The sequence below is a fragment of the Nansenia antarctica genome, assembly GCF_963989245.1.
Source record: "Nansenia antarctica genome assembly, chromosome: 13".
Taxonomy (NCBI): Eukaryota; Metazoa; Chordata; class Actinopteri; order Argentiniformes; family Microstomatidae; genus Nansenia; species Nansenia antarctica.
Window position 1 is genome coordinate 19,967,944 of NC_137683.1, and position 15,000 is coordinate 19,982,943.

The 15,000-nt window shown below is 47.4% G+C and overlaps 1 protein-coding gene across 1 annotated transcript in view; it reads right to left on the reverse strand.

Moving 5' to 3' along the window:
• The window catches only part of mus81 (MUS81 structure-specific endonuclease subunit), a gene marked incomplete at its 5' end in the record, with an annotated part of 14,184 nt that extends 244 nt beyond the window's left edge, over positions 1 to 13,940 (reverse strand). The window contains 16 exons of the mRNA XM_080544068.1: positions 869 to 952; positions 3,299 to 3,402; positions 3,520 to 3,660; positions 5,270 to 5,365; positions 8,316 to 8,435; positions 8,639 to 8,751; positions 9,050 to 9,171; positions 10,570 to 10,746; positions 10,911 to 10,945; positions 11,069 to 11,123; positions 11,603 to 11,691; positions 11,857 to 11,937; positions 12,309 to 12,431; positions 12,867 to 12,973; positions 13,461 to 13,590; positions 13,794 to 13,940. Coding sequence (XP_080400194.1) covers positions 869 to 952; positions 3,299 to 3,402; positions 3,520 to 3,660; positions 5,270 to 5,365; positions 8,316 to 8,435; positions 8,639 to 8,751; positions 9,050 to 9,171; positions 10,570 to 10,746; positions 10,911 to 10,945; positions 11,069 to 11,123; positions 11,603 to 11,691; positions 11,857 to 11,937; positions 12,309 to 12,431; positions 12,867 to 12,973; positions 13,461 to 13,590; positions 13,794 to 13,940 — 1,724 coding nt within the window. The remainder of the gene's footprint in view (positions 1 to 868; positions 953 to 3,298; positions 3,403 to 3,519; positions 3,661 to 5,269; positions 5,366 to 8,315; positions 8,436 to 8,638; positions 8,752 to 9,049; positions 9,172 to 10,569; positions 10,747 to 10,910; positions 10,946 to 11,068; positions 11,124 to 11,602; positions 11,692 to 11,856; positions 11,938 to 12,308; positions 12,432 to 12,866; positions 12,974 to 13,460; positions 13,591 to 13,793) is intronic.
• Positions 13,941 to 15,000: the final 1,060 nt, after the last annotated feature.

A 15,000-nucleotide genomic window follows, 5' to 3' on the forward strand; every position in this document is an offset into this window, starting at 1 on the left:
TTTTTTTTTGCTGGTTTGGGCTTGGCTGTAGTTGATTTGCCCAGACAGTCTTTAGTTACATATTGTGTTTTCTTAAATATGGAGTCATAAGTTGGAAATTATGTCAAAAACATGTAGACACATCAACCCAACTAACATTATGACAGAATCTCTCAGACTTTGTCTGAAAAGTCCATCTTACTGAAAAGTTAAACTTACTACGCCGTAATCCATCCCGTAGCGTCTGTTACCATGACAACGAAAATGCTATAGTGTAATACAGCGCACAGAGTGATTCAGAAACAATAATGCAGACAAACTTTTCAGAGAGGGATTCTGTCAGAACATAACTGGCTCAAGACACCATCAGATGAAATTTGCTTAAAATGTTTTTTTCCCCTTTCTTTTCTCCAGTCAGTTGGCGCGTACAGCGGTAGCATCTGGTAGCCAAGCAACAAGAGACCCGTCTTTTTCCGCTCGGCTTTGAAGGCCGGCTTCACAGGTAACAGAAGCAGCGCCTCCCGTGTTTATTTTAGTCAAAACAAAAACGCTGTTTGGTTGTTATGACAACCGCCCTGAGGCCCTGCTGTTGTTGTTGTTGTTTTCATGGTGAGTTTATTCTTTAGATGAGGCCAAATAAACATCTCACAACAACTCAACAAGGATGTGGAAAAGTAATAATAAAAATTGAAAAAAAAGGGGGGGGGAGAACACATCAATGGCGGCGGTTGTTTGTTTGTTTGTTTGTTTGTTTGCCCCGCGAGCAACTTGAGGGAAAAGACGACTTGTTCATTCCAACCGAGAAAAAGATGACCTGAAGTATATGAGCGGGAGGGAGGGGTAGAGAGAGGGGAGGGGGGGGGGGGGAGAGAGGAAGGGCAAGACAAACCTTTTGAGTTTTCCATATCGGATGGAGGAGAGAAGTTTCTCTCTTTCTGCCTCGCTGGAGCACTGTTCATATGCTTTCAACAGACTGGAGAGAGAGGGAGAGAGAGCGAGAGAAGGGGGGAGAGAGAGAAGGGAAGAGAGAGAGAGGGAGAAGGGAGAGAGAGAGAAGGGAGGAGAGGGAGAGAGAGAAAGAGAGAGAGGGGAAGAGAAGGTAAGGATACAATTAATCTCAACAGATCCAAATTCAAATCAAATCTGATATCTGGAAGTTCGCAAGGCAACCTTGTAATAATAGAAATTAGAAACAATGTCTTTTCTTGTTCTTGGATCACCCAGACATCGGGTTTGATTGATTAACTGAGACATGCTAGGGCAGGGAGGTCTCACACACACACACACACACACACACACACACACACACAGCCTCTAACACCGTGTGTGTGTGTGTGTGTGTGTGTGTGTGAGTGAGTGAGTGAGTGTGACAGCCTCTAACACTGTGTGTGTGTGTGTGCGTGTGTCACACTCACTCACTTACTTACTCACTCACACACACACACACACACACACACACACACACACACACACACACACACACACACACACACACACACACACACACACACACACACACACACACACACAGGGGTCAGGTGACTGACAACATCAGTAAGTCAACACACAGGCTAGTGAAGTCCATCTTGATCATGTCCCTGACAGGTAGAATACTAGACATTCTGCTAATCATTTCACCTAAAATGGCACCAAATGTCCCCATTTTCAAAATACCCATAAACCTCTCTGCAGGTAAGTAATTGACTCCGCAGGCAAGTAACTGATTTGGCAGGTAAGTATTTGACTCTGCAGGTATGTAATTGACTGCAGGTAAGTAATTGACCCTGCAGGTAAGTAATTGACCCTGCAGGTAAGTAATTGATTTGACAGGTATGTAATTGACTCTGTATGTAAGTAATTGACCCTGTAGGTAAGTAATTGATTTGGCAGGTATGTAATTGACTCTGTAGGTAAGTAATTGATTTGGCAGGTATGTAATTGACTCTGTAGGTAAGTAATTGACTCTGCAGGTAAGTAATTGACTCTGTAGGTAAGTAATTGACTCTGTAGGTAAGTAATTGTCTCTGCAGGTAAGTAATTGACTCTGTAGGTAAGTCATTGATTTGGCAGGTAAGTAATTGACCCTGTAGGTAAGTAATTGACCCTGTAGGTATGTAATTGATTTGGCAGGTAAGTAATTGACTCTGTAGGTAAGTAATTGACTCTGTAGGTAAGTAATTGACCCTGTAGGTATGTAATTGATTTGGCAGGTAAGTAATTGACTCTGTAGGTAAGTAATTGACTCTGTAGGTAAGTAATTGACCCTGTAGGTAAGTAATTGACTCTGTAGGTAAGTAATTGACTCTGTAGGTAAGTAATTGACTCTGTAGGTAAGTAATTGTCTCTGCAGGTAAGTAATTGACTCTGTAGGTAAGTAATTGATTTGGCAGGTAAGTGATTGACTCTGTAGGTGAGTAATTGACCCTGTAGGTAAGTAATTGACTCTGTAGGTAAGTAATTGACTCTGTAGGTAAGTAATTGACCCTGCAGGTAAGTAATTGACCCTGCAGGTAAGTAATTGACCCTGCAGGTAAGTAATTGACTCTGTAGGTAAGTAATTGACTCTGTAGGTAAGTAATTGACTCTGTAGGTAAGTAATTGTCTCTGCAGGTAAGTAATTGACTCTGTAGGTAAGTAATTGATTTGGCAGGTATGTAATTGACTGGATGCTGGAGGATGCTTTTTAGTCTAGGACTAGTCTTAAAAACCATGAAACATGACATATAGGGCTATGGTCCATGAAACCAGCCCTATATGTCATGTTTCATCCAGCGGTGACATTGAAGGGGGTTAAGGTCGTTTAGTTTAATCGAATCCATGTCTCTGACATCTACTGCACGTCACTGGGGGAAACGTGGGTGTCTGTGAATCGAGTGATTGGTCATGTCTGCAGACTTCCCCCCCTACTCCCAGAAGAACCTGCTGCTTCTTCCAGGGCTGACCAATCAATCGATTGTTTAATTGAATCAATGACCTTGTCAATCAGCTAATCAATCAGAGAACAAGAGAGGAGCTGAGTCAGGGAGGTAGAGAGGGAGGGGGTTTCTGGCGCCAATGGGAGGGGGGGGGGGGGGATAGAGAGAGAAAATAAGGATATGCTTCAGAGCTGGCAGAGAGAAGGAAGAGCTCATTGTCAATGATGAGGATGAACTTGGGGATGTGGCCAAGGGGAAAAGAAGGGGGAGGGGGGTAATATAAAGAGACACACTGGTGTGTGTGTGTGTCTCATCTGCTCAGAATGCTATAGTGTGTGTATGCGACACCTGCGCAGTGTGCTGCAGTGTGTGTGTGTGTGTGTGTGTGTGTGTATGCGTCTCACCTGCTCAGAGTGCTGTAGTGGTCCAGGATGGCAGCAGCCTTGTCACCAGAGAGACCACTGATCTGCATCAGCTGCCTGGCAAACACCTCCCTCACTGTCTGACACTGGGGGGGACAGAGAGGTGTCACACACACACACACACACACACACACACAGTTACACACATGCTGCAGCACACTGAGCAGGGGACACTGACGCACTCACATGAGACACACACACACCTTGTTTTTGACAGCTCCGTGGTTGAACTCAGCAAAGGACATGAGAGAGCAGGAGGGACTCTCTCTCTCCCTCCCTCCGCACTCCTCCTCGTTCTCTCCATCCCCCTCCAGCTCTCTGGAGCGACAGACCAGCGTGCGGTTCTAGAGGAGAGAAAAGGGAAAGGGAGTGATTTGTCATTTCTGTTCATGACAACTTCATGGGAAGGAAGTGAGGAACACACACACACACACACACACACACATACACACACACACACACACACACGCTGGGATGCACCTGCACATGGTTTAACTTTTAAACTCGATTAAATTAAGGTTCATGTATTAATCCTGTTTCACCTAGCGTTAAACCTATCTTAAATGTAGTTTAGAATTAATCCTGGTTAAATCTAAACCTCTGGCAATTTCTGTTTAATTTCCACTTAAACCTAGATTAAATTCTGTTATAATTAAAGTCTGTTGCACCAGTAATTTGAAACGGAGTCTAAAGATGTATTAGCAGTTATATTTAAACCACCCCTCGGGGAGGTTTTGTCTCTCACTAAGGAGGTCTATTTCAGTTTTATTGACAAAATGGCTGCATATGCATATCTTTGCTGGATGGGAATAGGGGAGTTTCCTGCAGGAAAATTCAACACAGATTAAAACCAATTGAATTTTACAACAATAGGGAGTTTTCCCAACGGTATAGATTTACAAAAGACTGTTTACTGTCCTATACCTCAATGGGAAGGTTAGACCAGCTATCAGGCATTGGAAGTGAGAGGAACTCTGCTGTGCCACCACTTCTCCAGCTCCTAGTAGCTTTGAGTTTTTATGCTACAGGGTGTTTTCAGATGGTAGACGGGGATCTTTTTGGAGTTCACATGTCCACAGTGTGCAGAATTGTCAGCAGAGTGTCAAAGGTATATAATAATATACCAGAGTCTAATACTATTATTATATTAAGAATAACAGAGTGTCAAAGTGTATAATAATTAAAGAAAAACAACTGACAGGAGGATGGGGAGGCTTCAGGAGGGACAGTTCAGTCTACGACGGAAGACAGGGAGTGACTCTGCAGTCCTGACACCTGACAGCGGTGGGAAGCTCGTTCCACCAGTGGGGGGGGGGCAGGACGGTGAAAAGTCGTGATCGGGCAGCGTGACCGCTGCAGCCCTGTAGAGGCGCTGGTGCCAGTCGGCCAGCAGAGGTGGAGGGGCGGAGTGAACGGGCTGATGTTTGGGGGCTGATCATTGCCTGCCTGGAGGAACGGGGCAGTTCCCGTTGCCGCCTGGTAGGCGAGAACAAGGGTCTTAACTTAATGTGAGCTGCTATCGGGAGCCAGTGAAGGGTACGGAGGAGAGGGGTGACATGATGCGAGAATTAGGGGAGGTTGAACACCAGACGGGTGGCAGCATTCTGGATGATTATTTTGTATTATTTAACCTTTATTTAACCAGGTAAGACAATTAAGAAGAGATTCTAATTTTCAATGCCGACCTGGCAAAAGGCACAGCCTTTTGAGGGTGGGGGGTAAATGAAGCTGAGCTGCAGAGGTCATTTGATAAGTAAGTAAGCTAGTAGCCATCACTACGTTGGCTGATGTGATGTGGCTTTGTTTGCTACATCAGTTAACTAGCCAACTTGGTAACATTAGCATAGTGAATTACTTGTGGAATTAGCTGGGTATTAATTTAATCCATGTTGGTGCAACCTAGCCACAGACACACACACACAAAGAGAGACACACACACCCACCCACACACACCTGGTAGAGTTTGGTCAGCTGTCTGGTCATGACAGTCAGGTAGGCAGCAGACTCCTTCACGTCCTCAACTCTCTTCACAAAGAAGCCATCCACCACCTGACAGAGCAGAGGATGAGACACGCCCTCAGTGATCAGGCCAATCACTGTCGTGATCACTGCAAACTCGATGACCGTGTTGGAGCTGTGAGTGGCCATGCAGTCGTGGGTGTACAGGGAGTGTGCTGATTAGGGCTGGGTTCAAAAAATCGATTTCCCGATTCAGAATCGATCTTCATTAAAATGAGCGATTATCGATTCCTAAATCCCGAGATCGATTTTTTTTTTTTTTTTTTTTTTTTGCTTGCAGCTTCAACCCGCAACGAGATCTCGTGCTACAATAATTGATCATATCTCACGCAACGTGAGGTCTCAACACTAAAATCTAAAAACATGGCGATGGCAGGGACACTCAAGTCACCACCAGGCTTAAAGTCAGATGTCTGGGTGCATTTTGGATTAAACAGATGTGACGATAGAGATGAGCTGGACAAAAGCAAAGTCATATGTAAATAAAAAGTACATTCATGTAACTGCTTTGGAGTCAATTCATTGATATGTTTAACAATGCTACATGTTATAGGGTTCCTTGAACCATTTATAGCATTAATTCTGAGAATCTCTTTCATATTCAAGCAAAAAATTTATATTTTAACTAGATCGAATCGGAATCGAATCGAATCGAATCGAATCGTGAATCGAATCGAATCGTGAGCTCACTGAGCTGGTGAATCGGAATCGAATCGTTTTGGGAAATCAGTGGCGATACCCAGCCCTAGTGCTGATGGTCAGGGGGGCGGAGGTCTCAGAGCACCATTCTCACCAGCTTTTTTCTTTTTTGTGTTTTTTTTTTTTTGTATTTTACAAATGTTTCCCCCCATAACAGACATAAACAAAAAAGACAACACAAAAACGACAGTATGATGAACTACGCATATAGCCAGGCGCTCGCCAGCAGCCGACACAACACAAAAAGAGAAGAAAAAAAAAGAGACACCAACAGCATCAGTCACTCAACCTGCCACCCGTCTCTCTCCCCACCCCCAATCCCCCCCACTACCCAGGAGACCTCTGGCCACTGTACATATGAGCATACATGAGCCTCATACACAGAACAGCCAAACAATATTCACAGTATCCTCCCCCATCGGTGATGGGATCAACAGTACATTAAATATAAGTATATATACACATGAAGCTACGAAGTGTAAAGTGTACATAAGCATAGGCTATGTATCATGTTCCAAACAGGTCCGCAGACATGCAAAATCATAAATACATGATCAAAGAAAAAGAAAGAGAACATATTAACAAAAAATAAACGGACAAGCACTATAATCCCACATTCATAGAAGCTTGATAATCCTTTCCAATAACTTGGACCAGCAAGTCACATTTTGCGTTTTTTGGCATAGTGTAATCTCGCTGTGGAAAGCTCCAGCTATGCAATATCACAATAAGAAAAGAGCCATTCCCTCATTGACAGTACGTAGTATGTGGTGGTTTCCAGCGGCAAGCTACCATCCTTTTCGCAGCTGTGAGACCGGCTAAAGGGAGGCGTCTGTCACTAGCAGACAACTTCATAGTGGAGGTGTCATTAAGTAATAGCAAGTGTTGTGTACAAGGGATGGATCTCTCCAGAATGTTGGACACAGTGCTTGCCACCTCTTCCCAAAATCTGTTAACCTCCACAGTGTTTCCTCCAGGATTTGTCACATTAGTGGCGGGGTGGTCGTCTTTGCCCGATTTTTTTTCGCTACTCCTGTTTTTCGCTACTCCTGTGTGGAGTACCGTGGCAATGGCGTCATCTGTCGATCTGTTATCTCGGCAGGCGAATTGGTGACGGTCTAGGAAGGGTGGCAGCTCCCTGGCAGATCAGGATCTTGACGATCTTCTCAAAGCATTCGCATTCCGCGGAGGTGAGAGCACCAGGGCGCCAGTCATTCAGGCATGTCACCTTACCCTTCTTCGGGGAATCGGGATGATGACGGATGACTTGAAGCAAGAGGGCACTACGCCCGTGGAGGTTGAATATGAAGGTAAAGATACCAGCCAGCTGTTCTGCCACACTTCAAACACCCGGCCAGGGAGACCATCTGGTCCTGCAGCTTTGTGCGTATAAATGCGCTTAGACAGCTTCCACACTGATGGAGCGGAGTACCTTTTGTGTCGTCTGTGTAGTAGTGGGTTCTCTCTAGGAGGTTAGTGAAGTCCTGTTCAAAGCGGGGCATAGAAGCTGTTCAGCTCGTCTGGTAGAGAGTCAGAGGTGACGCATCACTGGCGCTCTCTTTGAGGTGGGAGATAGTGTGCAGCTTCTTCCAAATGCTGCGTGGGTTATCGCTGCTCAGTCGTGCTTCTATATCTTTGCCGTAGTCCTTTCTGGCTGCCTTGATGACTCGAAGGTCATATGCGGGCAGATTTAACGTCTTATGGGTCGCCAGTAGTAAATGCCGTTCTCCTCACGGCTAGAGTTGTCTGGGCCTCGGTGGTAATCCGTGGCTTCCGGTTTGGAAACACTCAGGACTGTTTTTGTGGGGACACAATCCACTGGGGCCTTCTCCATAAATCCCATTGTACCGTATGCGCTCTCGTTGACGTCACACACACACACACACACACACACTACTGTCGGTGGTCTCAGGTAAACTGTGGTGTGTGTGTGTGTGTGTGTGCTCGCGTGTGTACCTGTGTGTTGACTACCTGAGTGTGTGTGTGTGTGTGTGTGTGTGTGTGTGTGTATGCGCGCTGCTGCGCATACAGACACAGACTCAGTCAGTCAGTGATGTGTTGACTCATTCCTAGGAAGTTCCCTGTGTCTCTACTCCAGGGTAAGAGGTCATCACATGGAACCCATTAAACTGCTACACAGTGTGTGTGTGTGTGTGTGTGTGTATGTGTGTGTGTGTACCTGTGTGTGTGTGTAACGGTGTGTGTGTGTGTGTGTGTGTGTGTTGACTATGGCCTGCTGTAGGGTGGTCCCAGGTAAACTCAGGTGGGTGAGTGTGTGTACCTGTGTGTTGACTATGGCCTGCTGTAGGGTGGTCTCGGGTAAACTCAGGTGAGCTGCTGCAGAGCCACACTCCTCCACCAGGTAGATGGGCTTCCTAAGACCACACCTCTTCAGACGGAACTGATGGAGGGAGGGAGAGGGAGAGGGAGAGGGAGAGGGAGAGAGAGAGAGAGAGAGAGAGAGAGAGAGAGAGAGAGAGAGAGAGGGAGAGAGAGAGAGAGATGGATGATACACATTTCACCAATGAGAATACTGTGCACAACACATACACAGAGAGAGAGAGAGAGACACACACACACACTCCTTCCTGTATGACCTCTGACCTTCTGTTCTCGGAACCTGCCGTCAATGATGCTGCCACACAGGTCGTCCATCCTCTTCCTCTCGATGATGTAATCAAGGACCAGCTCCCTGGCCGGCGGGGGCCGCAGCTGGCCTGGGGGGGGCAAACAGGCAACAACTTGAGGAGTGTAGTACAGTGGAATTGACTTTGTCGATTGAGGACGTTGGTTTGTGTTCCATGAGAGAAGGCTGCTGTGTGTGAGCTAACACTGACAGACGCCAGGCAGAAGGAGAGAGACTGTAGATGACTCAATAAGATTGACAACAGCACCACCCAGTGGCCAGACACACACACTACAGACTATTACTGATGAGAGTGTACAACACTGCTAGAATGAGGAGAGGAATCTCTCTGAGCTGTGTGTGTGTGTGTGTGTGTGTGTGTGTGTTACCTGGCACAGGAGTGACTCTCTCACGGGCCACCCACAGGAAGTCTCCTACATTCAACTTCCTGACGTCAAAGGTCACCCCGTTCCTCTGCAACTCCTTCCCCAGCTCCTGCTTACTGAGGGCCCTGCACACACACACACACACACACACACACACACACACACACACACACACACACACACACACACACACACACACACACACACACACACACACACACACACACACACACACACACACACACACACACACACACACACACACACACACACACACGCACACACACACACACACACACGACTAAACATTAGTTAAACCGAAGCATTCAAATCTATTCCCATTTCGCTTACCCATTCAGTGTTTCCTCCAGGATTTTTCCCATTGGTGGCGGGGTGGTCATCTTTCGCGTGCACGCGCATAAAACGCGTGCACGCGACACCAATCGTGGTGATTTTAGAGGCAATAGATTATTGTTGCCCCGCGCATATTGCTATGAATAGTTCGAAGCTAGGTGCTTGCACGTTATGTGCGAGAATGCTCGGTAAACCCATTAGCGGGAACATTATATTTGTTTCACAAAATAGGCTGATTTAATTGACCATGAACATCAGAGACAGACATTACGAATGTTCATTTAAAATACTCTATACTGAGCACTGGTATAAGAACATGAACCAGAGAACAGCAGTAAATGCAATAACCCACAGTCGTCGCTGATGATGTTGCATTTTCGATTAGGATAAGGGATTAAAGGCACCGGCGACGGACTAAAAGAGAAATCCGTTTACCGGCTTTTTACACGCACATGAGTTGTTGTAAGACTCATAAATGTTTCATTTCCACGGCAAAACAAACAATACACAACGAGGGTTTAGTACTACCACCGCATGATACAGCTGCATGTCATAAACTCGTGTAGAACAGCTGGGGAGTCTGAATATGTTTTCAACAAGGCAACAACTCTGCTTCTCACTCCAATTTTAAACTCTGAGAGCGCTGGAGCGCACACTGGGCCCGACGTCATAGAGAAACCGAGTCATTTGATTGGACGAGAGGCATTCCACGAGTGCTGATCGGATTTCCTGAGTGAATTTACGAACGCAGCCAGTTTTGAAAGCGCGTCGCCTCGCGCCGCGCGCCTGTTGAGTGATTCAGTCTCGATTGCAGTGCGAACACAAACGACGAGGTTAATTGCAACATTGTAACATATTGTAAATAACTACCCCTAAATCGTAACGAAATGTTGGTCTGGAAGCGGCCTAAATCTAGCTTCAATCTGCTTTTTTTCTGTTCTCCGGTCATAATAACTCGCTGCCTTTCTGCGCAGCCTGAATCAAAGTGGACTGTCTGAATGGTGGCGGAGGAAATTCTTTGGTGGCGGCCCGCCACGAATAAATGCATATAGAGGAAACACTGCCATTTGTCTCAATGACGTCCACACACACATGCATACGCACGCACGCATGCATGCATACGCACGCACGCACACGCACACATACACACACACACACACACTTCTTACCCAGTTGTCTCAATGAAGTCGACACACAGGACGATGTCATAGGTGCCTGGGAGGAGGCAGCCTCCAGCAGGCCTAGTCTCCGTGTCTGAAGCCTGGGGCTTTCCTGAGCAGCTCACCCCAGGCACCGCACTCCCTCTCTGGCCAACACGACCTGCCTGAGGGGGCCTCACCAGGGGCCTGGTAGAGATGAAGAGAAAGAGAGAATGAGAGGGAGGGAGGGGGGGGGAGAGAGAGAGAGACTCAACCTTCAGATGTGACTTGAGACGAGACAATCCATTGTCACGTTACTAGTACACAACATCACTACTATCATGATCAAACCGTTTCTCTCCTTTACTCACTCTGTTCTTTCATCCTTCTCTTCCTCATCTTCAACAACAACAACACCAGGCCCACCCTCCTCCTCCTCTTCTTCTTCTTCCACCCCTTCACTCCTCCTGTCCTCCTCCGGCCCTCTCCCTCCATCTCTCCCTCCCTCCTCTCCTCCGTCTCCCCCTCTCTCTCCTGCCTCCAGTCTTTCTGCCAGGGCCAGGCCCAGCTCTGTCAGAGAGTACCTGAGAGAAGAGATGGGGGGGGAGAGAGGAGGAGAGGAAGATGATGGAGGGAGAGGTGGAGGAGAGAGGGGGGAGGGGGAGATGGAGAGTGGGGGGAGGGAAAGATGGAGGAGAGAGGGGAGAGAGATGAGAGGGGGAATGAGGGAATGAGGGAGGGAGGGGGAGAGAGGGGTGAGGTAGGTGGGTGAGTAGGAACAGAGGTCAGAGAAAAAAGAGAGAAAGAGTAAGATGGAGAGATAAAAGAGAAGACAGAGTTGCAGCGGCCGACTTAACAGTTTTATCATAGAGAGATGAGAGAGAGAGAGAGAGAGAGAGAGAGAGAGAGAGAGAGAGAGAGAGAGAGCAGGGGGTATGGTTCCCTACTTAGGCTTATCATGGAGAGATAACAGAGAAATGGAGAGAGAGAGTGAGAGAGAGAGAGAGAGAGAGAGAGATAGATGGAGAGAGTGTGAAAGAAGAGAGGGGGTGTAGTTGACTACCTCGCAGGGTTGTGGGTCTTCTGGACTAAGTCTTTGTGGACTAGAGTGCTGACTGACGACCAGGCCGTGTACTTACTACCCAGATCTGGCTGGAGGGGGGAGAGGGGGAGGGAGGATGGGGAGGGAGGAAGGGGAGAGGGGTAGGGAGAGGGCAAGTTGAGATGTTACATAAGCTAGCAACTGAAGGATAATGATGTCAGAGGACAGCAAGCTGGCAAATGTTGTGGGAATGTTGTGGGAATGTTCCCACTCACCACAATGAAGGACTTGTCACACAGGAGCTGGGCTTCAGCCTGCAACTCCAGCTTAAACATAAACCCCTTATTACCTGGAACCTGGAGAGACAGAGAGAGGAGGGAGGAGGGGGTGATAGAAAGAGAGAAGATGGAAGGGAGGGAGGGAGAAGGAGAGAAGAGGGTAAGGACAATGGAGCAATGACACATGGCTAAAAAAAAAACAATTGGTTGAAGAGTGATAGTGATGAGTGATAGAGATGAGATAGTGAGAGAGAAAAAGAGTGATAGTGAGAGAGAGAGAAGAGTGATAGTGAGAGAGAGAAAGAGAGAGGAGAGAGAGAAAGAGAGAGAGAAGAGTGATAGTGAGAGAGAGAAAGAGTGAGAGAGAGTGAGAGAGAGAGTGAGAGAGAGTGAGAGAGAGTGAGAGAGAGTGAGAGAGAGTGAGAGTGAGAGTGAGAGTGAGAGAGAACCTGAGACTGCCTGTACAGTGTGAGGAGGACAGCATAGCCCCCGGACCTCTTCTGAGGGACATACCCTCTCTTCCTCCCTCCTCCTCCTCCTTTTTTCTTCCCTCCATCCCCTCTGGGCCTCTTCTGGTGGATGGAAATATCACAAACAGAGAGATGGACAGATTACAAACAGAGAGATGGACAGATTACAAACAGAGAGATGGACAGATCATAAACAGAGAGATGGAAATATCACAAACAGAGAGATGGACAGATTACAAACAGAGAGATGGACAGATTACAAACAGAGAGATGGAAATATCACAAACAGAGATGGACAGATCATAAACAGAGAGACGGAAAGATCACAAACAGAGATGGACAGATTACAAATAGAGGGATGATATACCGTACCGGGGGAGAGGAGAGGAAAGGAGAGAAGGGGAGGGAGGGGAGGAGGGAAGGAGGGAGGGGACGAGGGAAGGAGAAGAGAACAGAGGAGAGGGCAGGAAAGGCTAGAAGAGAAGGAGGAGAGGAGAGATGAAAGCATAGACTATTGGGACAGCCCCCTGGTCTCACCTCAGGCCTGGTGGAGTCAGAGGGGGGGTCGGGGGGGTCCAGGCTGTTGTTGTCTCTGCCTGGGGGGGCCACACCACGGGGGAGGGAGTGGATGGGGGCGTCCGCACCTGGGGGAGAGAGGGGGGGGGGGGGGGGGAGATGGAGGGTAAGGGAAATGGGAGGATGTGAAGGTGGAGAAGATCTTTTTGGCCTTTTTCTTTCTCCTATCCATCTCTCTCTCTCTCTCTCCCTCACCGTTCTCTCTGTAGTGCCTCTGCAGCTTCAGGTCCAGTATCTCTCTCTCTCTCTCTCTCTCTCTCTTCCTCCCTCTCTCTCTCCCTCCCTCGCCGTTCTCTCTGTAGTGCCTCTGTAGCTTCAGGTCCAGTATCTCTCTCTCTCTCTCTCTCTCTCTCTCTCTCTCTCTCCCTCCCTCGCCGTTCTCTCTGTAGTGCCTCTGTAGCTTCTGGTCCAGTATCTCTCTCTCTCTCTCTTCCTCCCTCTCTCTCTCTTCCTTCCTCATCATTCTCTCTGTAGTGCCTCTGTAGCTTCTGGTCCAGTATCTCTCTCTCTCTCTCTCTCTCTCTCTCTCTCTCTCTCTCTTCCTCCCTCTCTCACCGTTCTCTCTATAGTGCCTCTGTAGCTTCTGGTCCAGTATCTTGCAGATCCCGTCTCCAAAGTTCTGGAGGATCTTGGCCTCGCGGGCGTTCTGGAGCGGCAGGGGGTACTTCTCCAGAGAGCGAATCGCCTGGAAGGGTAGGAAGAGATGCCTTTATTCAAGATACTATATAGGCATCACACACACACACACACACACACACAGAACAATGTAACGGTAAATGCAAGTAGGCATAAGCGCTTTAAACTAGAACTCAGCGACAACTTCTGACTAACTATAGCTATACCCCTACATCCATTATACGGTGACGGTATGCACGTGTCTCTCGGTACCTTGTTATAGACGTGCTGCGTCTTCAGCCCCTTCTCCCTGGCCTGGTCCCTCAGCTCGGTGAGCCACTGGAGAAACAGCGGGTTGGGACACAGGGGCAGCGCGCGTTTCCGACCCAAACGGACCGACTCCTTCTCCGACGACGGCATCACATCAGACCGTCACACCGACGGTCCACATGGTCCCTGTGGTGGGGGGAGAGAGAGGTCAACACGGTCCCTGTGGTGGGGAGAGAGAGGTCAACACGGTCCCTGTGGTGGGGGGAGAGAGAGGTCATCACGGTCCCTGTGGTGGGGAGAGAGAGGTCAACACGGTCCCTGTGGTGGGGAGAGAGAGGTCAACACGGTCCCTGTGGTGGGGAGAGAGAGGTCAACACGGTCCCTGTGGTGGGGAGAGAGAGGTCAACACGGTCCCTGTGGTGGGGAGAGAGAGGTCAACACGGTCCCTGTGGTGGGGAGAGAGAGGTCAACACGGTCCCTGTGGTGGGGAGAGAGAGACGGGGTCGGTGAAGTCTGCAGCACGGTAGCTGGTTGATGCTGGTAGCGGGGTTGATGTTCTGTCATAAGGAGCATTGCTACTACCTATTATTATTACTAATATGTTATTATTATTATTATTTGGATATGTTAAAGTACTTTGAGCTAGAAATAGATCAACTTTCTCAAGTCTTCCGATGAGACGCACATGTTTTGGGGGGATGTCCAGTCGGTAAACAATCTTAATGCAACAGAAATGCGGCGATCAAAAGGTCCAATGCATGTATAGTTAAAGTTAGATCCAATGCATGTATAGTTCAAGTTAGATCCAATGCATGTATAGTTAAAGTTAGATCCAATGCATGTATAGTTAAAGTTAGATCCAATGCATGTCTAGTTAAAGTTAGATCCAATGCATGTATAGTTAAAGTTAGATCCAATGCATGTATAGTTCAAGTTAGATCCAATGCATGTATAGTTAAAGTTAGATCCAATGCATGTATAGTTAAAGTTAGATCCAATGCATGTATAGTTAAAGTTAGATCCAATGCATGTATAGTTCAAGTTAGATCCAATGCATGTCTAGTTAAAGTTAGATCCAATGCATGTCTAGTTAAAGTTAGATCCAATGCATGTATAGTTAAAGTTAGATCCAATGCATGTCTAGTTAAAGTTAGATCCAATGCATGTATAGTTAAAGTTAGATCCAATGCATGTATAGTTCAAGTTAGAT